Source organism: Tamandua tetradactyla, chromosome 5 (assembly GCF_023851605.1).
Source record: "Tamandua tetradactyla isolate mTamTet1 chromosome 5, mTamTet1.pri, whole genome shotgun sequence".
In the NCBI taxonomy this organism is placed as follows: Eukaryota; Metazoa; Chordata; class Mammalia; order Pilosa; family Myrmecophagidae; genus Tamandua; species Tamandua tetradactyla.
The window spans coordinates 22,243,042-22,270,474 of record NC_135331.1 but is presented as its reverse complement, the minus strand read 5'-3'; the positions used below and the strand labels follow the sequence as shown (position 1 = coordinate 22,270,474).

General features: G+C 43.4%; 1 protein-coding gene and 1 pseudogene across 15 annotated transcripts in view; both read left to right on the top strand.

The window, feature by feature from the left end:
• ACACB (acetyl-CoA carboxylase beta) overlaps positions 1 to 27,433 on the top strand; it is a 171,332-nt gene that overhangs the window by 81,386 nt on the left and 62,513 nt on the right. For 14 of the 15 annotated variants that reach the window (XM_077160094.1, XM_077160093.1, XM_077160087.1 and 11 more), the window contains 12 exons: positions 447 to 556; positions 664 to 774; positions 10,506 to 10,715; positions 11,900 to 12,070; positions 13,909 to 14,070; positions 14,175 to 14,338; positions 16,912 to 17,062; positions 17,158 to 17,261; positions 19,230 to 19,311; positions 22,036 to 22,181; positions 24,204 to 24,354; positions 25,682 to 25,816. In XM_077160094.1, the coding sequence (XP_077016209.1) occupies positions 447 to 556; positions 664 to 774; positions 10,506 to 10,715; positions 11,900 to 12,070; positions 13,909 to 14,070; positions 14,175 to 14,338; positions 16,912 to 17,062; positions 17,158 to 17,261; positions 19,230 to 19,311; positions 22,036 to 22,181; positions 24,204 to 24,354; positions 25,682 to 25,816 (1,697 nt within the window). The remainder of the gene's footprint in view (positions 1 to 446; positions 557 to 663; positions 775 to 10,505; positions 10,716 to 11,899; positions 12,071 to 13,908; positions 14,071 to 14,174; positions 14,339 to 16,911; positions 17,063 to 17,157; positions 17,262 to 19,229; positions 19,312 to 22,035; positions 22,182 to 24,203; positions 24,355 to 25,681; positions 25,817 to 27,433) is intronic. The other variant, XM_077160095.1, reaches the window with a different exon arrangement.
• On the top strand, positions 782 to 10,276 carry LOC143683768 (WD repeat and SOCS box-containing protein 2 pseudogene; annotated as a pseudogene).

The following is a 27,433-nucleotide window of genomic DNA, read 5'->3' as shown; positions in this document are numbered from 1 at the left end:
TGTGGGGTTAAGTTTCATATGAACAAATCCCAAGACTGGGGGCTCAGCCTATAGCTTTGGTTGTCCACACTGCTTAAAGGTTGAATTTTTAATGGGAACTGAAAGTGCGTTTGTTATGTTTTCACTTTTTTAATCTTCAGTGGATTTAGAAAATAACGATTCACTCATAAATGACTCTCCGTGTGGTAGTATTGGGATTTTTTATTTTTTGGATTCAAGTTAATATGGTTGCTTTTAGTAGACTCAGTCTCATGTCTTAACCTTAATTTCCCATTCAATTAAGAACAATTAAAAGCCGCGGATGGAAGCTGACAGAATGTGTCTGTATTTTGTTGGTCCAGACACCCAACCCTGAGAGGCTTTGGGGAGGGGGGTACCTGTGGTCTCTGTGTTGGGTGGGTTTCTGCTGTCCTTGGAAGGAATGAGTATTTTTTGTGACTCTGCAGGTCTGACTGTGGAGTGGGCGGAGGACAGCCTGCGGCAGGGGGAAAGAATCGGCATCCCAGAAGACGTGTACAGCCAGGGCTGCGTGAAAGATGTAGAGGAGGGCTTGGAGGTAAAAAGACAGCCTGCCGGAGCCAAGGAGCCAGAACCTTCTCCTTGTCTTCTTAGTGGTGGGAACTGTCTGACCTCTAAAGACCTCTGTTTGTCCTTTGCCCCCAGGCAGCAGAAAAAATTGGTTTTCCGCTGATGATCAAAGCTTCTGAAGGCGGTGGAGGGAAAGGAATCCGGAAGGCAGAGAGTGCCGAGGACTTCCCAATTCTTTTCAGACAAGTGAGCTGCTCCTTCCTGTTCTGTATTTTGTCGTACATCTTTGGGGATCGTTGGCCACCTGATCATTTCTATTAGCATTAGTCTGTAGCTGTGGAGCTAGATACACTGCCGCACGGTATTTTGAAGCAAATGTGTACACTTTTACTCCGAGAAGGCCATTGTTTGCATTGGTCTTTACAGCATTTCATTGGATTGCTTGATTTTCTGAATCAGTTGTATCTGTAAATGATGTCAGAGCTACATCACAATATCCGTGAATATGTTTGCCTATGCAAGGGATGGGCTATTTTAGTAGTCTTGGGATTTTTAATTTTAATTTTCTGAATCATTAGTTTTAATTGTAGGAACTAATTGTGTATTTATTTATTTGTAGCTGACTTTTAAAACACTGTGTCTATTATAGTAGCTATGTTAAATTAAAAAAAAAAGGAAAAATCTATACCAACAATCCTCCCAAATGTAACCCAAATATTTTAATATTTCTAGATTTTCTTCCAGAGCCAGTGCACATGTATTTTTTTTTAAAGAAAAAATATCACATGGATAGTTTAAAAAGTTGTATGTATTTGATCTGCATGAGATTTTGACCTACATTTCAAAAAAATCTAAGTTGTGTGTTATGAACATTTGACCATGTCGTTGTAGTCCTCACGGTTTTACTTTGGTGTTTGCATAATATTCCTTATGTGGCTGTACCCTCATTTGTCAAACCTTTCCTTTGTTGTTAAATGTTTGGGGGTTCTATTTTCGTTATTATAAATGTTACGATTATACTTCATTATAATATGGTATTTAATGCTACAAATAATACTTAGTTTTTCTCCCTCTGAATTATTTTCTTGGATAAAGACGTAAGGGATGAGGGACTTAGTTAAATAGCATGCACTTTACATGCATTTATAAATACATATAAGTAAATTGCTTTCTAGAAAGGTTCTACCGATTTCCACCTGTCCGCCCTAAGTGTGCATTACGTAAAGAAGCAGTCTCACTGCCATGTTGTCTTCGTTGGACTGTCCTAGTTTTGGGGAGTATTTTTTTGTGGCATAATTTTGGATTTATAGGAACATTGTGACAATAGTCTAGAGAGTTCTTGTACACCCTTTAGCTTCCCCCAATGTTAACATCATACATAAATATGTGACGTGTCACACCTAAGAGATTAACACCATTACATTTCTAATAACTAAACTCTACATGATTCACATTCTACTAGTTTCCCCACTTATGTCCTCTTTCTGTTCAGGATCGAATCTGGAGCCCACGTTGCATTGAGGGGTTGTACAGGTTTGAAATTTTTAAATTTTAATTACGTGAGTACAAAACGGAAATGTGCTCAATGTAAAAATTCAAACAATTCAGACATATATTAAGATAAGACAAGAAAAGTCCCCTTTACCACTTTCCTAATCCCTCTCCTCTTCTCCCATGTAACCACTGTTAGCATTTGGGTCTCTTTCTAACACTTTCACTATGTGTGCTTATATATAGACATTCGTAAAATTTTATTGTTATTATTTTTTAAGCTTTTTGTTCTGAAATAATTTTAAACTCTTACAGGACAATTGCAAAAATAATGGAAACCCCATACAGAGAACTCCAACGTTTTCCCACTTCCCCAGAAGCCCAGCGCCACTGATTTTAACATTTTGCCACCTTTGCCATATCATCCTATTTGTTGTTTGTCTGTCCATCCGTCCATCATCTATTTATTGAGCATTTGAGACAGGTTGCACATATTATACAGCTTGAACATATAGTACCTCCTTGAACATTTCTTACAAACAAGGATATTTACTTATCAGCTTAAGTGCAGTTATCAAGTTCAAGAAATTTAGCATTCTGTATTCCAATTTTTTCTTCTGTTCCAATAATGTCCTTTTGAGCCTTTTCTCCTCCTTTCCTAGATCCCATCCAGTATCATTTATGTTTAACTGCCATTATGTCTTTAGTTTATCATTCAGTCTTTTTTTAAAATTATGGAAATATATATACCATATATATCTTCTCATCCCAACCCCTGCCAAGCATACCATTCAGAGGAATTATCACATTCACAGTATTGCAGTACCCTCACCACCATCCATGACTAGAACTTTCCCTTCACCCCAAACAGAAACCCTATACTTATTTTGCATTAATTCCCCATTGCCACTTTCTGCTACCCCTGGTAGCCTGTATTCTACTTTTTATCTCTTAGAATTTGCATATTATCTGATATTTTCTTTGTGGTTGCCATGGGGCTTAAATTTCACACCTTAAATCTTTGCAGTCTTGTTTGTTTTGATGCCGATTGAATGACTTCAATAGCATACATAAACTATGTCCCAATGACCCCCTGTCCCCCTATTTTTATGCTGTTCTTGTCAAAAATTGTGTATTTATACATTATGAATCCAAAACTATTGATCTGTCAGTGCATTTGCCTTTTAGATCTTGTAGAAAGTAAAAGGTGGAATCACAAATCCATAATACAACAGTGCTGGTACTTATAGTTACCCATGTCGTTATATTTACTGAGCATCTTTATTTCTTCATGGGGCTTCAGTCAGTTTTCTAAGTGTCTTTTCCTTTCTTCCTGTAGAACTCCCTTTAGCATTTCTTGTAGGCCTGGTCTAGTGGTGATGAAGTCCCTCAGCTTTTGTTTGTCTGGATATATCTTAATCCTCCCTCCCTTGTTTTCGAAAGACTGTTTTTATTAGATACAGAATTCTTGCTGGCAGTTCTTGCTTCCAGCGCTTTAAATATGTCTTCCCTCTGCTTTCTTGTCTCCATGGTTCCCGATGATAAATCAGCATTATATTTAGGATATAAGATGTGGGGCAATTTCAGTTTCTATACTATGTGTTCTCACAATGTTTGGTTTTTTAAAAATCCGATGAGAACCTGGAAGTCTTTGAGAGAGGTGAAAGAGAAGTAAATGGTCAAGGATTCTGGTCCACCAAGATGGCAGCCTAAGAGTCCCCAGGGTGCTGTTTCCCCACAGAATCTTTGAACAACTAGGCAAAACTGACCGAGTGGTCTTCCTTAGAACTCTGGGAAACAGTTAAAGGGTTGTAGTAACTGGGTGAATGCCAAAAGAAAACACAGCTTTAAGAGAAAGTAGGAGAAACTTGTGTACCCTTGCAAGGCCCTCTTCTCCTCCCTTCCCGGCATGGTGTGGAGCCAGCTGGTGCTCCCCTGGCCCTGTTCCAGACGGAGCAGCGTGAACCCCACGTGCACACTATGGTGCCTCAGTAGATGCCAATCTAATGAGTGGCCACCTGAAAATCTGAATCAGGAAACGTCTCTCTGGCTCACCCTCCCAAAACATGCCTTATAGGCAGAAGCAACTTCGTGACAGTTAAAACTGTGTAAGAAACAATGAAGTCAGAGAGACCTGGAGCAAAGGATTACCTACTTTCATTCCTACAATAGAGAACCTGGAAGTGGGGGGGGGGGGGGGAGAGTTTAAATAGGGAGTAGAGAAGCACTCAATGAGGGAATTCCTAATGCCATGAACAAGTACAAGCCCGGGACAGTGAATCAAAGCACCACAAGGAAATATAGACCAGTATTAATTATAAAGGTATTTATTTCATTGTATTGTATTTTTTGGTGTGTAATTCAACTTTTTGCATTTATAGATACTGGACTGGAAATGCAAAAACAATACTGATGAAACTATGGTTTTGGACATATATGTAAAGATATAATTTGTAACAAGTACAACAAAAAGGTAGGAAATTGAAGGGTATAGGAACGGTGTATTTGTATGGTGTTGAAATTAATTTGATACAAACCAGTTGTTGTAGATTTAGGATGTTAAATTTAAGCCCTATGGCAACCACAAAGAAAATATATGAAAACTATATACAGAAAGAAATGAGGTGGGACTCAAAATGGTACAATACAAACAAACAAATATGAAAGTAAGCACTAATGGAAGAATTGAGAGATAAAAAAGGTATATGACTTACAAAGACCAAATAGCAAAACAACAGAAGAAAGTCCTGTATCATCAGTAGTTTTAAATATTTATGGATTAAACTCTCCAGTCAAAATGCAGGAATCAACAGGAGAATAAGTAAAAAAGCATGACCCAACTATGTGCTGTTTACAAGAGACCCTAAATTCAGAGACACAGGATTGAAAGTGAAAGAATTGGAAAAAATATACCATGTAAATAGTGACCAAAAATTAATGAAGAGACCATGCTAATATCAGAAAAAATAGACTTCAAGTTAAAAGCTGTTACTCAGGACAAAGAAGGTTACTATATACTGATATAGGGGTCAATTCAACAAGGAGACATAACAAGTATAAACATATATGCATCTAACAGCGGCGTCCCAAAATATATGAAACTAATATTGACAGATTTGAGTGGTGAAAAAAGACAGTTCTACATCACTAGTAGGAGACTTCACTATATTACTTTCAGTAATGAATAGAACATCTAGACAGAGCAATAAGGAAATATAGGACTGGACTAGATACTGGACTGGAACGAGACTACAAACCAGCTAGCCCAGCAATCTCATATAGAACGCTTTACTTGGCAGCAGCAGAATATATGTTCTTCTCTAGTGCACATGGCCATTCTCCACAATAGACCATAGGGTAGGGCACAGAACAACTCTCAATGAATTAAAAAATTGAAATCATACAGTGTATCTTCTCTTGGGCAACTGAATGAGCAAGAACGGGGACTCTCCCCTAGAACCCTCAGAAAGGAATGCTGCCTCTGACATCTTGTTTTTGTCAGCAAGATCTATATCAGACTTCGGGCCTGCAGTACGGTGTGATAATAAATTTGTGTTGTTTTGAGCTGCTGAAAAAATGATAATACATGGGAGCTCTACTTTCTGCATAATTTTTCTGTAAACGTGTCGCCACTCTAAAAAAAAAAATAATAATAAAGACAAGCCAGAAACTGGGTGAAAATATTTATTTGCAAAACACATATCTGACAAAGGATACATATATTTTTTTATTTTTTACTTTTAATTTCCATATATAACATTATGCCAGCCAATGCTAGTAAACACCAGAGATTTGTTTCTGACATTGCAGCATTCTGATTAGCAGGGAGTAGGTTATTGATCTTGATAGACAGAAAACAGAATAACTAATTGTCTCCTCTGGAATGTAGGCTTCTGTTAGACCACCAGCTGACCGTCCTTGAACTGAGACCTGATTAAAATGCCATAGCTAAACCTAAGAATGTATTTTTTTTCTTTTTTTTTTGTGAAGAATAACATACATACAAAAAAGCAATAAGTTTCAAAGCACATTGAACAATTAGTTGTAAAACAGATTTCAGAGTTTGGTCAGGGACTTTTATTCTAAATATACAAAGAACCCTTAAAACCCAACCGTAAGAACACAATCCTATTTAAAAATGGCCAGGGTGGGCCTGGGCTGGGACTGGGGTGGTGGCAGGCGGTGCAAGGGCTACACGTATCCTCCAGGGAGGCAGTAGAGAGGCCACTGCTGCTGGCCGAACTCAAACCTAGGTGCACCCACCAGTTCAATTGGAAGTCGAGCCGTGAAACCTAGACTTCACCTTCTCCTAACACTGTCCTGGTTTGCCTGGTCTCAAGGACACCGTATCATCAGGCTGTATCCCCTGTCTGCTGGAGTTGCTGTTCATCCCTACAAAGTCTGAAGCCAAAAGCTGAAGCAGCAAAAATGATCCACAAGGGCGAGGCAGCCCAAAGGTGAAGACCCTGGACTGTGGTCAGGTTGTCTGGAAGTTGGCCTCCACCCAACTGTCTTCTCTACCTAGCAGAAAGCTCAGGGCATGCCAAGTTCCAGGCATCTCTTGCCCATGGGACTCAATGATGGGCAAATCAAGATTTGGGAGGGCTCCTACTTTTGAATCTTTTCAACCACTGAGACATTGTGAGAGAGCTGAGCTTCACACCCCTTGGCAGTCTGATGTTGTTCTGTGCATTGCTAAACAAAACCCTTTGCATCTGATACATGAATATAAACTTGGTAAACAAATTCAGGTGTTACTGGGCCGCCTTAGTGGTTTTACTGCTGCTCTATCTCACCAGATGCCAGACTGCAGCATGCTGTGCTCTGTAGCTGGAGCCAAGTTCTGTCTTTCTTTGGAGCATGAGGACCTACGTATTAATCCAGAAGCTAAAGGGCCACTCAAGTCATGTTGTCTCTTGTGACTCTCCACCCCTGTTTCCCAACTCTGCCTTGTTTGTCATGGCTTCTTATGACACCAATGTGGTTATATGGGACTCCTACACTGGTAAAAGGCTGAGGTCACTTTGCCACACCTAGCTCAGCCTTCCCATGGATGACAGTGATGCCCATATTAGCTCCCTGGATTGCTGTGCTTCCCTTTTGAAGACTTATACCTTGCCACAGTGGCAGATGACTGACTTCTCAGGTCCTGGAAAGCTCCAATTGCATTTGCTCTTAGGACCAATGATCTTTGCTGCACATTTTTTCACATGGAAGAGTTAGTGCCACAAGGACAAGAGATGGCCATGTCCAGTTCTGGGTAGCTCCTGGTGTTCTAGTACCATTGAAGCACTTATGCTGGAAGGCTTTTTTTTTTTTTTTTGCATGGGCAGGCACCAGGAATCAAACCCGGGTCTCCAGCATGGCGGGTGAGAACTCTGCCACTGAGCCACCATCGCATTGCCCTGGAAAGCCTTTTGGCATTTCCTGACAACTTAACAAGTCCTGGCACTGCCAGAACCCAAGATAATGAGAATTTCTCATGTGCCAGACTTTAAAATGATACTGTGTGAAGTCTTACTTGTTTTCTTTGGAGCAGGATAAATCTGACAAAGAAGAGCTGGAGCATGGGTGCTGGTCTGGGATTGAAATATACTTTATATTTGAGCTTGTGAATAGAATGTAGCACCAGATTCCAGTGGACAAGCCATGGATCTTTTTCTCTTTAATGTATGAAATTCCATCTTAGAGGTGATTCTGCTTCCACGGCTTCCAAGCCTTACCTTAATTCTCAAGTCCACATAGAAATAGCAATGTTGAACTCTTTCTAGTATAGGTATGTTTTGTTTTTTTTTTTAAATAAAATGTCCCAACCAACACATGAACTTCATTGCATCTTTAAAATATCACAAATATGTCTGGCATCTAATTGTTTCCATCGCTGGACAACTCTTAGACCATCTTCTTCAGCCCTACAGAACTGTTCCTTTTACAGAAACATAGATACCATCCCCAAATTTTCTGATATCTTTGTTTTTAACTGATGTGGCTTGCTGAATCCAAGCAGCTGAATTTGATACAAATTCAATGTCAGCTCTTTCAAGAATTAACTCATGGGCTTGAGCGAGCAATGCCCAACCTCATTAGAACACTGTGGATATTATTTCACCAATAAATTTTGGATGTCTATAAGAGACCCACTCTCCTGAAGAATGACATTGATGGAGAATTGAGCAGGCACTGACTTTGTCTCATGATGGAGGCCAGTGCTGCGCTCGATCATGTTCTGTACACGACCACAGGACTGCAGACTGCAGCCAGTTCCCTTCTCTTTCCCCACTACTTGTCAACCCGAAGCCTCTTCTTTTTCTTCCCAAGGAGACCGAGTTCCTCATTGATAGGCTCAAAGTCCCTGCACAGGGCTCCCCTGGGGCCCTTCATGGTAACTGCGCATCCTGTCAGCATGAATTCGACATTTGCTGGCCTGTTGAGAGTCTGCTTGCTGAGAATAGTCTTCATTCTCACAGTAGACACGGCAAAGCCTTATTGATGTTGTTTTGATATAAAAGTGACCGGGCCTCAAGAACCTCTCTTTGGTGGCAGCGAAGGTCAATCTCCCTCTACTGGGAAATGTGACCTTTCTGTCAAGTCCCTGCCATTGTGGTGGTTTCCAGATGCAGAGGCGGCATTGTTTAAAGTTCTCTCCAAGGTTGACAAATGCTGTCCTTCCTCTGGCTCCTCTCTGACCCAGGGGACAGTCTCTATGGAGCCATGTGGAATGAGGGATTCATGTCGCGTAACTAAATAATAGGTGAGTCAGAAGACGTATTCTTGACTGGTAGACACTATTGTTGCCTCTTCTGTTCTTTAACAGTGGTGTGTGTGTGCAGGAGATGACACGTGTGTATGTGAGATTACAAAAGGATGCATTTCTAAACTGCATGGCTGTGAAAATGGCTACCAAGTTTTGCATTTTTGCCATTAATTGGGCATATTTATTTGTATTGTCTCAACAGATGTTAAAGTACAACTGTGCTTTTCTCAACGGTATCTAAAATCCATAGTACTTCAGTGGAACAGTTGGGAGGATGTCTCTTAATTGTGTAAACTGGTGTTGTCACCACTTTAGCTGATATTCTTATGTACGAGATCTGTCTTTGCTGCTTAACCTCATTGTACTCATCAGCCAGTGTCAACTCTGTCCCCTCAGCAAAAATATCTCCTTGAAAGCTGCTCTCCTTCGGTGGTGTATTAGTTGCCCAATCGAGACATCTCATTACAACAAAATTTGCCTTAGGAAAAATAAAAATTTTAATCATTTTAAAAGAAATAACAACATCTTATTGTTTGGCCTTCTTAATAGGTTCTTCACAGAGACCTATGTGACATTATAAAATCTGTTGAGAAAGTAGACTCTCTCCTCAACCATTTTTTTTTTAACATGGGCAGGCATCAGGAATCGAACCCGGGTCCTCGGGCATGGCAGGCAAGCATTCTTACCTGCTGAGCCACCGTGGCCCGCCTCCTCAACCATCTTTATTGCTTAAGAAAAATCTTTCTTTTCAGAATGAAAGATGTTCAGTTAAGGAAAATAAATAGTGAAAAGAAAAAAAATGGTCAAAGGTTTTGAACAGATAACCTCCTCAAAGAAAATAAACTGATGACAAATAAGCCTATAAAAAATGTGCGATGTCATGTCATTAAGGAATTGTTGCTTAAACAACATGAGATACTACAGGATGCTTATTAGGATGGCTAAAATATTTTTAGAAAAAATACTGAAATGCTGTCTAGGACATGGAATAATAGAACTCCTGTTTATTGCTGTGGGGAATGCAAAATGGTAGACACTTTGGCAGTTTCTTATAAAATTAAATATAAATTTACCATACAATCCAGCAATCCCAGCCCTAGTTATTTATGCAAATGTGCTTGAAACTGATGTCTGCATTAAAATGTGCATACGTATATTTATGCCAGTTTATTTGTAATCGCCCAATATTGGAAGCAACCATGATGTCCTTCCTTAGGTGAATGGATAAACAAACCACAGTACATCAATGCAGTGGAATAGTATTCTGCAATCAAAAGGAAAAGAACTTTCTAGTCACTATAAGATATAGAGGAACCTTAAATGCATATTGCTAAATGGGAGAAACTAGGCTAGAAAGGCTTTTCTGTAGGTTCCAACAATACAACATTCTGGAAAAAGCAAGATACAGAGACCGTAAAAAGTTCAGTGGTTGCTTGCCAAGGGTCCATAGGGATTGAAGGGGGCATGCATAGGTGGAGCACAGTGCATTTAAAAAATTTTAAAAAGTGTGGGGCAGGCCACAATGGCTCAGCAGGCAGAATTCTCGCCTGCCATGCCGGAGACCCAGGTTCGATTCCTGGTGTCTGCCCATATAATTAAAAAAAAAAGTGAGGAAAATCATGAATGAGTCCCATAGCTGCGTCATAGCCCTTGCTACACACTCTCTTTGAAGAACTTCCTGCCCCAGCCCTGGTTTTCCTGAGATAAGTAAGTGCTTCTGCTTTCCTCCCAGGTGCAGAGTGAGATCCCTGGCTCCCCTGTGTTCCTCATGAAGCTGGCCCAGCATGCCCGGCACCTGGAGGTCCAGATTCTTGCCGACCAGTATGGAAATGCCGTGTCCCTGTTTGGCCGAGACTGCTCCATCCAGCGGCGGCACCAGAAGATCATTGAAGAGGCACCAGCCACCATCGCCACTCCAGCTGTGTTTGAATTCATGGAGCAGGTGGGCTCTCCGGAGCTGGGGGCTAGGGTGGGCAGCTGTAGAGGAAGCGATTTCAGCTCAGTACCAGCAAGAACTTTCTACAAGTCAGAGTAAGATGGGGTGAGGGTTCAAGAAGAGGCTGGGAAGAGCAGCCACGAGAAACAGCCAGAAGGTGGAAGTCAACAGAACTTCGAGGAGAAAGAAGACATTGCCACGTACACTGCCATGATGGACAGCCAGGGAGCCCCAGAGATTGCCAACCAGCTGGAAGATGCTAACCCTGGGAGGAAGCAAGGCTTCCAGCCTCTGAAACCCAATCCTGCTTCAATCCAGATGGATTTTCCTTTCCGCACTGCCACTGCCTAGAGCCTTTTCATGTCAGACCCAGCCTATCAGATCACACTTGTAGGAAATCAATACCTTTCTAGAATAGCACTGTGGGGCTTTACAGCCATCCTGCCTTCCCTGTACTAAGTATATTTTAGGGCTTCCAATCAGTTGATGAGGGCAAGTTCTTCTTTACAGATTGCCCACTAATAAATGCATGAGGAGTAGTGGAATTAGGAAATTACCATTTTGGAATACTGAATGAAACAAGGGGTCCTTTCTGAGCAATGATGAATGACTGCTCAAAGGATTAGGTATGATTTTGATGAGAAAATTTATAATGGATGAATCAAGCTGACAACACCTGGTTTAACTTACCAACCTTAAAGACATTCATGGAAAGACAACCAGACATCATGAGCCTTTGATGTGATTCAGTGGGAGGGTCAAAGCCTCTCCACCCCACGAGGTAGTCTTTAAAAACCCGAGTCTGAATCTAGGCGAGCATTCAGATGTAGGTATTACATTATAAAATTATGGTTACATTATAAAATTATAGGGAATAGAGGAACATATTGAACGATACCATGTATCCCCCAAATCCGGATCATGAGAAATTCTACCCCAGAATGAAGAACTCCATTTCTTCAATAAATAAATGGCATTAAAAAAAAAAAAGAAGAGGAAAAGGCCAGAGACCCATCATAGAAATGAGTTCAGAATTGTGTGGGTTTGTTGGAATAGCTGATCTAAGAGGTGCCTAACTTAATTTTGCACGTGTGCATTGGGTGGGGGAATTTCTAAGCCACCATTTTTAATTACTCATGAAAACCGATGGGAACTTCTTGCCAGCCCTTCTGTTTCTGCTTTCCTTGAAGTGTGCCGTCCGCCTGGCCAAGACCGTGGGGTACGTGAGCGCAGGGACAGTGGAATACCTCTACAGCCAGGATGGCAGCTTCCACTTCTTGGAGCTGAATCCCCGCTTGCAGGTGGAGCACCCGTGCACAGAAATGATCGCCGATGTCAACCTGCCAGCTGCCCAGCTACAGGCGAGGAAATGGGCTCATCCCCGGAGCTGCTTCTGCCCTGGGTCGGGGGACATGTCCTCTTCTAGACTGAGACCTTCCTGACCAGGTCTCAGTTGATTATCGCTGGGGAATGGCTATCTTGGTGCGTGAGTAGCTCTGAGAACCGTGCAAGGTGAAACACTTCTGTTAAGCAGTTTGTCACCTTTGCCTGGTCATAAAGCCCTTTGAGAAACTGGCAAGAGCTGTGGTTTGTCCTTGGAAACATATATTTTGTACAATTCCAGGGCATTCAATGGACCCCTCCCCTCCCCTCCACTTGCAGACCCAGAGCAGTGCTTGACCTTTTTTTCATTTTTGCACCTCCCAAGGAGCCTTTTTATATGTTTTTTTCCTAATCCCTTGCCCACGAAATACCATATGCCTGTTTAGGTGCTGTATGTTTATCTGTGCTTTATATATAAAAGAGTAAGATTTTTTTTACCCCACAGTGACAAATTTTGACCCCGTTGGGGGCAGTATCACTCCCATTGAGAATTCATGAGTCTTAGTTATGAATTCCTATGTTATTGGGAATTCTTACATTTAAAAAAATAATTGTCTCTCCTTCCTTCCTTTCTTCTTCCCTTCTTTCCTTCCTTCAGCAGAATTTTTATTTCTGTCTATTTATATATTTCAGTTTGAAAAATTTCACAAAAGTTGCCAGGATGATATAGTGAATACTCACACACCCTGTCCCCAGTGTCCCCAGTTACTAGCATTTTGCCACATTTTTGCTTTCTCTGTCTCTGTGTGTCTTACCTTGCTTTGGGTTGAACCTTTTGAGAGATGGTTTGACTGAACCCTCATAATACTTAATCTTTCAATACTTTAGTATAAGTATCTCCTAGGAACCAGGCCATTCTGCTCCATTATCACCATATAATTACTACGCTCTGGAAATAGAGCAGTGATGTCCCCTGTTTACCTAATACACCGTCCACATGAACATTTCCCCGGTAGTCCCAATAATGTCCCTTTAAAGCTGTTTGTTAAGTCTAGGATCCAATCAAGGGTCACACGTTCCATTTCGTTGTCATGTCTCTTAGTTTCTTTAATCAGAACCTTCCCCAGTCTTTGTAGTTTTTCGTTCTTGACATTGGCATTTTTAAAGGGTCCAGGCACAAGGTCCCTCAGTTTGGATTCATCTCATTGTTTCTTCCTGATTAGATTTAATTTTTTTTTTTTAGCATGGGTAGGCTCCGGGAATTGAACCCAGGGGCTGGCATGGCAGGCGAGAATTCTGCCACTGAGCCACCATTGCACGGCCTTCTTCCAGATTAGATTTAGATTAAACATTTTGGCAGAGTACTAGCCAGTGATGTCTGTCCTTCTCTGTGCATCTCATCAGGAGGCCAACCATGTCAACATACCCCATTTTTGGTGATGTTACATGGGATCATTTGGCAAAGGTGTTGTCCATAATTGTCTGTATTTTACTCATTCTTCAAGCCCCGTTTTTCCTGTGACAGTCACAAAGCCCTTTTTAACTCTCCAGCTGCACAGCTCCTTCCACATCCAGCAGTATTCACCATCTTTAGCTTGTATTTGACGTATGTATTTTGCTTGCGGTGTGATGTTGCTTCGTGAATGTTGCTCGTTTTCCCAACTACATCCAAGCTCCTGGGGACAGATCGTACCGTTTGGCTTTTTCTCTCTCCGCCTCTCCTTCCTCAGTATAGCCCAGTATTGCCTCCACAGCTGGTGCTCAGTAGATCTGAAGTCACTTAAATTCTTCCCTGCATTGCATCTAGAACCATGATGAGCATTTTGGGGCAGTCCCTGTGGGACTGACGATCTCGGGGGGGATTTCTCCGTTTTAGATCGCCATGGGTGTGCCCCTGTACCGGCTGAAGGATATCCGGCTTCTGTACGGAGAGGCGCCCTGGGGGGTGACGCCCATTTCTTTTGAAACCCCTTTGAGCCCTCCCCTCGCCCGAGGCCACGTCATCGCTGCCAGAATCACCAGTGAAAACCCAGACGAGGCAAGTCTTTGGGCGAACCCTGAACATGAACTTGGCAGGACACGCGGGGTTAAAAATGTATCTGGAGTAACGATTTCTTCCACTTTGCTCTGTCTGGGCTCCAGGGTTTTAAGCCGAGCTCCGGGACGGTGCAGGAACTGAATTTCCGCAGCAGCAAGAACGTGTGGGGTTACTTCAGCGTGGCTGCTGCCGGCGGCTTGCACGAGTTTGCAGATTCCCAGTTTGGGCACTGCTTCTCCTGGGGCGAGAACCGGGAAGAGGCCATTTCGTCAGTATCTCCTTCCCTTCCTTCCTTCCTTCTTGGGAAAAACAGAAAGCTAGCCTGGGGCTTCGGGTGCTACGTGTAGCACCTTAGGAGACCTTAGGAGATCGAGGGACGTTACTCACGTTACTCACGGGCAGACCTTATTTTAAATATCCTGGGTTTGCATTCTAAGGACAAAGGCTGCCCTTTTCCTGTGTTTCAGATCTATGCTGTAAAAATGAGCTGCTCGTCCAGGGTCACTTAGTTTTGAACTTAGAAGTCTGATTTGAAGGAGATCCAAAGAATGTTCAGGGTGATAGAAATGTAAAAAGCACCGGATACTGTAACTTACAAAAAAAAAACCAAACTTTAAATTTAAATCTTATAATTACTTCCCAGTCCTTATTAGGGCTTTATTTCATGTCTGTGCCTAAATTTCTCATCTATGCCCATATTTTCTGCACAGCTGAGAAGCCCATGCTGATAAAGGGGTACCCCCCAATTCTGAATTACATACCTTTCATTTCTCCTGCCTTAACATGGATTCAAAAAGGTGAAAGGCCAAGTTGCCTTTTATTTTATTTTATTTTTTTTTCCAAGTTGCCTTTTAAATCAGATATTCTCATGTGGGCGGATAACTGTCCTTTGGAGTGAAAAATCCCATTTTTCATTTAAAAAGTATTAAAATCTGGCTTGGGATGCTTACTTTAGCCACAAGTTAAATGGGGCTTGATGGTTTTGATGACTGGGCCTTCTCTGCCAGCTGAGAATAATTCATTTTGATCATGCTCAGTGAAAAACAGATCCTTGGAGGTTATGGAGGGCTGTAGCAGGTGAGGGCTAATAGGAGGCAGTGGGAAGGGGGTCAGCTCAGCCTACTCCATATCAGAGACCTGTGGCTCATCCCACACTGTGAATGACCAGTCAGTGGAAAAATTTCGGAGTCCATTAGGGTAACTGGCTGTCCTGGTTTTCCCAGAACTGAGTGGTTTCCCAGGACAGAGGATCTTTCAGAGCAAACACTGGGAATGTCCTGAGAAGACTGGGGCCCCTTGGTCACTCTTGAGTCTAATGGCTTAACACTTTTCTTATTGTGAAATATAACACATATGCAAAAAAGCAGTCAATTTCCAAGTACATTTTAGCAGGTTGTTGTAGAGGAGATTTTAAAGTTTGGTATGGGTTACAGTTCCGTAATTTTTTTGTTTTTCATCTAGCTGCTCCAAGATACTGGAGACCAAAAGAAATATTAATATAATGATTCAGCGGTCATACTCATTTGTTAAATCCTGTCTTCTCTGTTATACTCCTCCTTCTCTCTCTTTTTTTCTCTTTTGTTGAAAATAACATAGATACAAAAAAGCAATAAATTTCAAAGCATATTTCAGTGATTAGTTGTAGGATAGATTTCAGAGTTTGGTTTCGGTTATAATTCCACAACTTTAGATTTTTACTTGTAGCTGCTCTAAGATACTGGAGACAAAAGAAGTATCAATTTAATGACTCAGCAATCATACTCATTTGTTAAACCCGACCTTCTCTATATAACTCCAGTATCACCTTGGAACTTTCCCCCACTCGTTAGGAGTGTTTGGGCTATACTCTTTCTAGCTTTTTCATGTTGGAAGGGGTTGTTGATAATATGGGATAGGGGGGTGGAACTAGCTAATGTCCCGGAGAGGCTGGTGTCTCTGCATTTCAGGACCTGGTCCAGGGACCTATCTGGAGGTTGTAGGTTTCTGGAAGGTTCTAAATGGAACCTTTGCAGAATCTTATATAATGCTCTAGGTGTTCTTTAGGACTGGTAGGAGTGGTTTTGGTTGGGAATGGCTTAACTCTTAGACCCAGGTTCCAAGCCCCACAACAGACTTGCTGTTGCTTATTCACTCTCCCATTTGACCTCCCTACAGCTCTGTTTTCTCACTTGTAAAGTAAGTTCAGTTATTGCGTCTTCTCACACCAGCTAACACCACCTAGGAATGCCATAAAAGAGTGAGTGTGTTTCTCTCCCAGGAAGAGAAGCTTCTGATGCCCTGCCATTCTTTAATGCATTTTCCCCCAAAACAGTTTCCTTCTAACTTCCTAGGTAGTGGCGGTTTCAACTCTGAGGTCGGAGGCTCCTCTGGGAAATGATAATTTATCAGCCAGTATTATTCTCTGAGGTGCACCCACCCCCTCTGTGCACGGGGAGAGGGTGGCAGCACCAGCTCTAGGGACACGGGGGGAATTTGAATCAGTGAAGTGGGAGAGAGGCAGAATGACATGTGGTGGCTAATGATGGTAGTGATAGTTAATCATCTTTATAGCAACTAGCATCTATTGGTCAATTACCAAGTGCTTTTGTCTCATTTTAATCTTCAAACACCTGTATAAAGTTGGGGTTATTTCCCTATTTTCCAGATGAAGAAACTGGGCAGCTCAGCCACTTGCCCAGGACGTCCTGTCCAGGCCGTGGTGGAGCTGAGAGCCCTCAGCACCCTCTCTTAACCACGTTGCTATTCTAGCTCTTAAGAATCAAGCCCATTTAGAGTGGTCTTGGGAAGTCTGTTGACACGGATGCTAATTCGGAAAACAATACGTGTGCTCTTCCCCTCCAGAAACATGGTGGTGGCTTTGAAGGAACTGTCCATCCGGGGTGACTTCAGGACGACCGTGGAATATCTCATCAACCTCCTGGAGACGGAGAGCTTTCAGAACAATGACATTGACACCGGGTGGCTGGACCACCTCATCACTGAGAAAGTGCAGGTCAGAAGCCACCTGCATCTCCCCTCTGGGTCGTCGTGGTCCCCTGCCCCCATGGGTATGGTTGCCATAGATACGAAGTACCGCACCTTTCCTAGGCCGAGAAGCCGGACGTCATGCTTGGGGTGGTATGTGGAGCCTTGAACGTGGCAGATGCAATGTTCAGAACCTGCATGACAGATTTCCTCCACTCGCTGGAAAGGTAGGGCACGGGGGTGACTCTTTTCCCCTCAGGGGCATGCAGGGCAGGACCTGCTTTATATAGATACAGTCCAGCCGTGGGGTAGCCAGTGAACCTTCTCAGGTGCTTGCCTCTGTGACATGCCCTGAGCAATAGCTGTAGGGATGCGGGCCGTGCTCAGATTCTTGCTGACTTGGGTAAGTTATATCATAATACGACTCAGGAGTTCAGAGTCGAGGGAGGTAGATTTGATAAGCGGAGTGGGTGAAAGGTCACCTCTCCACCTGGTTTCTTTCCCAGACTCTCCCCTGAATCAGAAAGTGACCCGTTTTAGGACAGAGACAGGTTTTTAAAAATTTTTTAGATGTTTATTGTGAAACCTTAACAAACATATAAACATTCTTGACGTACAAACATTCCATCCATGGTGTACAACAGTGGCTCAGTATCAACACATAGTTGTGTATTCATCACCATGATCATTTTTTAGAACATTCGCTTCACTCCAGCAAAAGAAATAAAAAAGAAAGATCTCATACGTACCATACCCCATACCCCTCCCTGTCACTGACCACTAGTACTTCAATCTACTCAATTTATTTTAACCTTCGTTCCCCGAATTATTTGTTTATCTTTTATCTGTATTTTTTTACTTGTCTGTCCATACCTTGGATAAAAGAAATGTCAGATTCAAGGTTTTCACAATCACACAGTCACGCTGTAAAAGCTATATCATTATACAATCATCTTCAAGAAACTACCTGAACACAACTCAACAGTTTCAGGTACTTCCCTCCAGCCACTCCAATAGACCATAAACTGAAAAGGGAATATCTTTATAATGCATAAGAATAATCTCCAGGATAAACCTCTCATCTGTTTGCAGTCTCTCAGCCACTGACACTTTATTTTGTCTTATTTCTTTTCTTCCCCCTTTTGGTCCAGAAGGCTTTCTCAATTCCTTGATGCTGTTTCCTGGCTCATCTCGGGAGTTCTGCCCCATATTGCCAGGGTGATTTACTCCCCTGGGAATCATGTCCCACATAGCAGGGAGGGCAGTGAGTTCACTTGCTGTGTCAACTTAGAGAGACAGGCTACATCTGAGCCAGAGGTTCTCTGGGAGTGACTCTTAGGCCTCATTTTAAGTAGGCTTAGCCTATCCTTTGCGGGGATAAGTTTCATAGGGGTTCACCCCAAGATCGAGGGCTCACCCAATTGATTTGATTGTCCCCACTGCTTGCAAGAATATTAGAAATTCTCCAAATGGGTAAGTCGAATATTTCCCCTTTTCTCCCCATTCCCCCAAGGGGACTTTGCAAATACTTTTTTTTATTCACTACGACAGGGTTTTGCAGCCTCACCAGTGACATTTTGGAGTCGGATCGTTCTTTTTGGTGGGGTCCGTCCTGTGCATTGCAGGAAGATTAGCAGCATCTCTGATCTTTTCCCCCCGGGATGCCCTTGATCCTCAAGCTGGGATGACTGAAAATGTCTCCAGACACTGCCAAATGTCCCTGGGCTGAGGGGTGGGCGTGAGAATGTGTTGCAAAATCACCCTCTGTTGAGAGCCACTGCAATAGGCAAATGAAACTATCAGAAAGAATTTGGAAAGGATGAAAGTTTTTAGTGCATCCAAACATTAACAGGCTCAAAGTTCACCTGCTGGTTTCTTCCACAGGTGGGCTCAGAATCCCGTTTATATAGGCGTTTTTCCTAGAAAAAGCCATTATGGCTTTTGCTTTCTGAAAAGCGTTTTAAAAATTTCACATCCTCCAACCCCTGCCGTTTCCTTAATGTCTAAGAACTGTCTGGTTCCTTGGGGGTTATCCACTTCCTTAGCCTTTTAATCAGATTTAGCTCTTTTAGAACAGTTGGATTCTTTGGTGCTTGGGAGAGGCAGGAGGCTGGGGTGGCTTTGTAAAGTTGAGGTGTTGGCTGCACAGGTGTCAGCCTGCCCACTGCTGACTCTCGGCCTGTCTTTTCTCCCAGGGGCCAGGTTCTTCCAGCAGATTCTCTGCTGAACATCGTAGATGTGGAGCTAATTTATGGCGACATTAAGTATATCCTCAAGGTAAAGACCCCCTGTGTTTTAGTTTGCCAGCTGCCGGAATGCAATATACCAGAAATGGAATGGCTTTTAAAAGGGAGAATTTAATGAGTTGCAAGTTTACAGTTCTCAAGCTGAGAAAATGTCCCAATTAAAGCAATTCTATAGAAATGTCCAATCTGAAAGGCATCCAGGGAAAGATACCTTGGTTCAAGAAGGCCGATGAAGTTCAGGGTTTCTCTCTCAAGTGAGAAGGCACATGGCGAACACAGTCAGGGCTCCTCTCTCAGCTGGAAGGGCACATGGCGAGTACGGTGTCATCTGCTAGCTTTCTCTCCTGGCTTCCTATTTCATGAAGCTCCTCGGGAGGCGTTTTCCTTCATCTCCAAAGGTCACTGACTGGTGGATTCTCTGCTTCGTGGTGCTGCAACATTCTCTGCTCTCTCTGAGTCTCTCATTCTCCAAAATGTTTCCTCTTTTATAGGACTTCAGAAACTAATCAAGACCCACTCAAATGGGTGGAGACATGTCATCCCCTAATCCAGTTTAACAACCATTCTTAACTAAATCACATCAACCAGGGAGATGATCTCATTACGGTTTCAAATATACAGTATTGAATAGGGATCATTCTACCTTTAAGAAATGAGATTTATATTAAAACATGGCTTTTCTTAGGGGGCATACTTCCTTTCAAACCAGCACACCCTGTGCTTCTCTGATGTCTCCAGCCCTCTGCAGATGTGAAGGAATTGTTCTATTCCTTCAACAAACTGTCCCCAGAGTGAAATTTCTCACGCTTGGGTCTGAACACTCGTGTTCTCCAGGCTCTCAGATGTTCCGTGACCTTGAACCCTGGACACTGTGAGTGTCCGAACCTGCAGGGGGTGGAATGGGACACAGAGGCCCAGATGGAGGCGAGCAGGGTCTCTGCTGAGCTGGTAAAGGTCCATGTGCCCTTCTCAGAGCTGTGAGCCCAGTTTCCTTCTGTGTCTCTGGACCAAGAATGAACTTGTTGGTTTCTGGCTCCTTCCCTGGTCCTACCCTAGCATCTCTGGAGCTTATTTGGGATTGCTCTCCTTTGTTGGAAGCATTGAATTATCTTGCTGAGCCATTTCATGTCAGTTCAGCAGAGAGCGTCAGAGAACATCTAAGACGTGAGGGGTGGGCTCGGGTCCCAGGAGACTTGCGCTGCCCCGGCCTGTCCAGCTCATGTCTGGAAAGGGGAACGAGGACAGAGTTTAAGTCAGCCTCTGAGGCCAAATAGCTACTTTGTTTTGCTTTGTTTTTAATAAAGATAAGCACACATGGAACGGTCAGCTTTGAAGATTTTCAGGCTTCACTCAGCCAAATGCTCATGTTGGCTGTGGGCAGGGGAACGTGCCCTGGAACCAGTCCTGCTCCCCACACCCTCTGCTTTTTTTTTAAATAAAAATATTTTTATTGAGAAATCTTTACACACAAACAGCCCATCCACAGTATACAATCAGTGGCTCACAAAGTAATCACATAATTGTGCACCCATAATGCTTCTTGACCACCTTTGGGGGCCTGGGGTCCCCACCCAGCTCATTTGTAAGTGTACTGCATGCTCATTATAACAAAATTTCAAACAAGCCTAAAGAATCAGCTAAACGAATCCACCATGTGCTGACACCTGGAGGCCATCAGTGGACATTTTAGCAGATCTCTTTCCAGTTATTATTTTTTCCTTATGCATTGATTTTGCCCAGTTGAGATCATGTACAAATACTGTTATACTCCTGGTATAAAATCTCCCCCCGTTATTCAAATTTTTCTTTAGCATCAATAGCAGTCTATTGGACAGCACTCCCCAAATAATTTTTTTCCAGTTTTTGGCGGGCTGTCCAATAGAATGTTCTGGAAATGTTCCATGTCTGGGCTGTCCTGGGTGCTGCTGAGCACTTGAAATGTGGTTAGTGTGACCTGAGGAACTGAATCTTTAATTTTATTTGATTTTCATTAACATTGATTTAAATAGCCACATATGGCTGAGGCCTACTATATTGGGCTGTGTAGGTCTAGAGTGTCCCATTGCAGAGTTGTCAGCTGGTTTGACTCTGTTGTTATTCTTATAAATAATGTTGTGATACATATTCCCATATTTCTTACTGTCTTTTGTCCTCAGATATTTATTTTATAGGTTTGAAGGCCCCTTAGGGTGTTTGGTTACTGATAGGGAATTCACACATTGATCTATGTGTCAGCAGGGCCTGTATTTCAACTGGGTGGGAATGCAGAGCCAGCACCTCTCACTTCCATCCCAAATCACCTACAAAATGCAGGGCAGAGCTGGGTCTGGGGGGCAGGCCACTAGTGGAGCCTTAGGGGCTGGGTCGCTCGGAGCGAGGCCCCCTCTCCCTGCCATATAGGAAGGGCCCGTGTGGGTGGGCTAATGCTCAGAGACAGGAATCGGAAGGAAGCCCCAGTTGTGTGGGCACGTGGTCAGCAAGAGCAGGCTGTACCGGTGCTACATCTGCAGCTACTAACCCACCTACGAGGCAGGTGTGGCTCCCTGAAGCCAGGGCTCTCCAGCCACGGGGGCTGCTTCCTTGGGGTAGGTAAGTGCTGAGGCCAGACAGACTGAGGTGTCTGTCCGTCCCAGGAGTCCCATGGAGCACTACTGATCCTTGCTAGTTGTCCAGGGGGAGCGAGATGGTGTTTAGGGAGCCCGGGGGACAAGCAGCCTCTGGCATCCAGGTGGTGGCATGGAGCGCATCTCCACAGGTGGCCCGGCAGTCTCTGACCGTGTTTGTCCTCATCATGAACGGTTCTCACATTGAGATCGACGCCCACCGGCTGAACGACGGAGGGCTGCTACTGTCCTACAATGGAAACAGCTACACCACCTACATGAAAGAGGAGGTGGACAGGTAGGCGAGACGCCATGCCCACTGGGCTGGACATGCGGGGCCAGCTCTTTCCGTGGGAGGTGGGAGTACGGCGCCAGGGTGCATGCAGGTCCCAGGGTCCCAAATGAACTACCAAAATCCTGGGAGAGACTCCTGGAGCCATCAGCCTCCTGGTTGGAATTCCATCCAGCTGGCAGATGTTTATGGAAGGCTCCTGGAAGCACTCTTCTAGGAGCATGGGAGAATTCATTGCTGAAAAGGGCACAACTCCCAACTCCGTTACTTACGTGGTGGGTGTCTCCGACCTGCAGTGTCTGCAGCCACCTAAGGACAGGCTTGGATTAGAGATGTCCAACCAGTTACTGCAGCTCTTTATTGAGTCTCTACTCACTGATCAAAGCCCGCTGGGCATGGAGATACGTGCAGAGATAACTCTGGGATTGCTCTCTCCTGGAGCTCATCCCGTGGGGAGGAACGGCACATTCAACCAGCAAGATTGCTATGCTCCTTGAGGGGAGAAACACAGCGTACCTTGGAAGCATTTAGCAGGGGAGCCTCGCAAGATGGTCCCCAAAGATCCTCTGGCTCCAGCGGTCCTGAGATCCCACAATGAAATGTAGGTGACTCCTGCTAAGCAGAGTAGCCGAGATTCCTGGCCAGGGAAAATAAAGAGGGGTGGCAATGGCTCCGTAATGCCTGAAAAAGCTCCAGTGAGAGAGTGGAGCTTTACAGCCTTCCCATCCTTGATGTTTTAAAAGAAGACAAGCTTGATTTACTTCCAGAGCAGCAGTGTTTTATCATTTCTTTCAAACCCATGTTCCTTCTGCTCAAAGTATGCAATATTATTATATGTCCCGCTGGTGCGACATGTTCTCCCCAGTTGAAGTACAATGGAAGGATGGCTTGCTCTGTGCTGAGGCCTGTTGCCAGCAAAAGGAGCTAGTTTTCACTCTCTCTAAATCCGTTTTGGGGATTTCTTCCCCCTCTCCCTGCCCCACCCCTAAATAATAAATCTATAAAAAATGCGAGTGTGTGCTAGGATGGTGTGCAGTTAAACCTCTCAGTGAACAGCTAGTTTTGTAAAATATTGCATGAAAAGGTAAAGAATAAATTGCATGGGTATATGCCAGAAAAATATATGATTTCTAGGTGAATAATTGACACACAGCACCCCCTGGAAGATCCTGGTTTAACAGGTGATGTTTGCAAGGGGTTTTGCTCAGGGTCAGGTTTGCTGCAGTGTATCTAAGAAGGGAAATAATGGGTTACAGACCTGCCATCAACCCTTTCCTTCTCACGACTTATGAGCCCTCAGCTGCCATGTAGAATGTGTTTGAAATGCAATATTACCAAAACAACAAGTGCTATCATGGGCCAACCTATTAAGCTCCAGCCTGTTCTAATCTGAGTGCTGCAGAGTATTAAATCATTACTTGATCTCCAGGTGAGTAAAAAATAAGGTAAATTCAAGTATGTCTTCGTCATGATTATTTAAGAAAAAAATCGCATTTCCCAACACACCCATCCTTTAATTCAACCCATTGTTTTTCGTAACCAGTTACAATTATTCCCTCAGAATTATTTTATAAAAGCCAATTGTGGCTGCTTTGACCTATTTGAATGTGTGTCCTCATAGAGCATACTTCAAATATGAATATCAGAAAGGACCATGTGATTAACTTTAGTACCTATATAACGAACTCATTCTATAGTAAATTCTCCTTGTTCTCTCATACTTTAGTAAGTGTTCCTTGTTCTACCTGTTGCAAACTGCAATATTATTATTAGCTACTGTTTTCATCTTAAAAAGGTGGGGGGCTAGCTTTCATTCAGAAAAGGGTCACACTCTGCTTTCTAACCCACTCCCAATATCTCTGCAATAACCATCCACGGCCACCATCTGGGAATGTAGAGGGCCTGAAGCTGCACGAAGGTAACGCTTGACAGCCGTCTTTAGGAAAGGAAGATGTGGAGAGCCTGACTTGGGCTAACTGGGTGGATAGTTCCCTTCCACCTACTTCCTCTTCACTCCTCCTCTCCCAGTTACCGAGTTACCATCGGCAACAAGACCTGTGTGTTTGAGAAAGAAAATGATCCGACGGTCCTGAGATCCCCCTCGGCTGGGAAGCTGATGCAGTACACAGTGGAGGACCAGGGCCACGTGGAGGCTGGGAGCAGCTACGCTGAGATGGAGGTGACAAGGCAGCAGGCCTGGGGGCTCTCTCTGGGGGAGGGAGTGGGGCCCTGCAGCTGAGCTCCTGGGATCCAGCCAGCTGGTGTTGCTTCCATATCCGAGGCAGCAGGCCTCACCTTTCAGCTTGGCCACTATCTGCAAATTTCTTAGAAACACAGAGCCAGTGTGTATGGCTCAGCCTAAACTCCCTGCAGTCTTCAGATTAGAAAACCTAAAAAAATGCACATCTTGCCAGGAATAAAGACTAGGTAATAATAATGATGGTAATAACTAAAAAGTGTTTGGCCAACCCCCGCAAAGCAGTTAGCAGGCGGCGGTACTGCCTTAAGCGTCCTGTATCCATCTTACTTCTTTAGTCTTTGCAGCAACATCATGAAGTGAGCACAACTAAGATGTGTTTTGCACATGCAGGATCTGAGCCCCAGCCCAGGAAGGAGCTTGTCCAGAGCGGCGTGAAGCCCAATTCAAACCTGGACAGCCTGGTGCTGGGGTTCCTTTTCTTAAGGTCCATCCCATGCTGCCAAGGAAAATAATAACAGTAATGACAATTAAATTACAGCAACAGTGGTAGCTAACATTTAGTGTCCTCCGGATCGGTGCCCGGTTTTTCATCTGATTTAATCCTTATGAGAGTCCCGTGAAGTATTGCTGTCATCAGGCTCCATTTTATAACTGGGAAACTGAGCCTGGAGATGACAGGTGGTGCATGGAGGAACCGGGCATCTATCCCAGGCTCAGCAAATGCAGGTGCCCAAGCTCTGAACCGCTAAGCGAGTATCTGTTTGCAGCCGATACTGCGTAACAAAACTCACCACCTGCCTATGTCCAGACACTCAGGGAAGGCAAATCAAGGGGGCTGGTGATGGTACTGCGAGCAGATTCTCCATGTCACGAAGTGATTTCCTGGGAGGTTTGGGGTGGCTTTCAGTTAGAAGCCATTCACGAAATGTCTGATTTGCACGGCTTAGCTTAGGAACTTGTCAATCATTCACCCTATACATGTACGACTTAACTCTGTATTTCTTAGAGAAAGGCCTCCTTTGGAAATAAATATCAGTTTCCAGATTTGTAAAATGGACTTAATAAATACCTGCCTCCCCGGCTGGCTTTGGAAATTGAGAGAATTCACGAAAAGCCCCATGCCTGGCACCCAGTAGGCTGCCAGGAAATGCTTAGTTCACTCTCTCCTTTCCATTTGATAGTTCCCAGTGATTCATTTTCACTTGAGTGCCATAGTCCCTGCTCAGGACTCGTTAGTTCTGGGTGACTGTGGGTGCTACCCGCACCAGCTGGTCCTGGCATCTCTGTCTTCTTTTCTGCAAAACAGGTGATGAAGATGGTCATGACCCTGAACGTGCAGGAGAGTGGCCGGGTGAAGTACATCAAGTGCCCGGGGTCTGTGCTGGAAGTGGGCTGCGTGGTGGCCCGGCTGGAGCTCGACGACCCTTCCAAAGTGCACCCGGTACGCGGCGGCCCCGTGGTCTCCTGCCTCCACCTGGGAGCTCTCCCCAGACGTTTGCAGGGCTCCCCCTGCTCAGAGGCCCCCTCTACAAGGAGGCCTTCTTTCACCACTGCTTGTTTTTATTATTATTGTTTAACTTTTTTATTGTACAATATAACATATATGCAAAGCAAAGAAAGAAACAAGCAATAGTTTTCAAAGCACTCTTCAATAAGTAGTTACAGGACAGATCCCAGAGTTTGTCATGGGCTACCATATCATCCTCTCAGGTTTTTCCTTCTAGCTGCTCCAGAATATAGGAGGCTAGAAGGAATAAATCTCTTTATCATCACAATCAACTTTTTTTGTGAAAAATAATATACGTACAAAAAGGCAATAAATTTCAAAGCACAGCACAACAATTAGTTGTAGAGTTTCAGAGTTTGGTATGGGTTACAATTCCAAAATTTTAGGTTTTTTTTACTTCTAGCTGCTCTGAGATACTGGAAACTAAAAGAGATATCAATTTAATGATTCAGCAATCATATTCATTTGTTAAACCCTATCTTCTCTGTATGACTCCATCATCACCTTTGATCTTTCTATCCCTCTCTTTAGGGGTGTTTGTGCTATACCCATCCTAACTTTTTCATATTGAAAGGAGCGGTCACTAATATGGGGTAGGGAAATGGAACTAGCTGATTTTCTGGAGAGGCTGGGCCCTCTAGGTTTCAGGACTTATCTGGTCCAGGGACCCATCTGGAGGGTGTAGGTTTACTGCTTGTTCTTATTTTTATTACTGCTAAATAGACTTTTATTTATTCATGACAATTTTTCCTTTCTTTTAAAAATTGTGGTAAAAACTCACAATTTAAAAATTACCATTTCTGCCATTCTCAAGTGCATACTTTTATTTTGTAGGAAAATTTTAGATTTACAGTAAAAACTGAGAAGATAGCTTAGAAGCTTCTCATCTATCCTATGTCCGGTTTCCCCAAGTGTTCACATCTTGCATTTGTGCGGTACATTTGTCACAGTTCAGGAACCGGTATTGATAGATTATTACTAACTCAGGTCCTTCCTTTATTCAGGTTTCTGTAGGTTTGTTTTTTTTTAATTTCGTATCGTTTTTCTGATCCAGGACCCCGTTCGGGATACACAGGGTATGTAGTTGTCATGTCTCCCAAGGCTACTCTTTTGACCACCCTTTTTAAAATTGTGTGTGCATGCACACGCACACACGCATGTGCATTCACACAAGCATGTGTGCACATGCAAACACACACAATCTTGCACTCCCCATCCGCCTCCCCTGCTTTACTCCCGCCAATAGCACTTGCCATCACCAGATGCCTATTTTTTTAAAATATAACAACAAACACAAACATTCTTAAGATATGATCATTCTGTTCTACATATATAATCAGTAATTCACAATATCATCACATAGTTGCATATTCATCATCATGATCATTTCTTAGAACATTTGCATCTATTCGGACAAAAAAATAAAATGAAAACAAAAAAAATTTATTCATACCATACCCTATCCCCTCCCTTTCATTGATCACTAGCATTTCAAACTAAATTTATTTTAACATTTGTTCCCCCTATTTATTTTTATTCTGTATGTTCTAA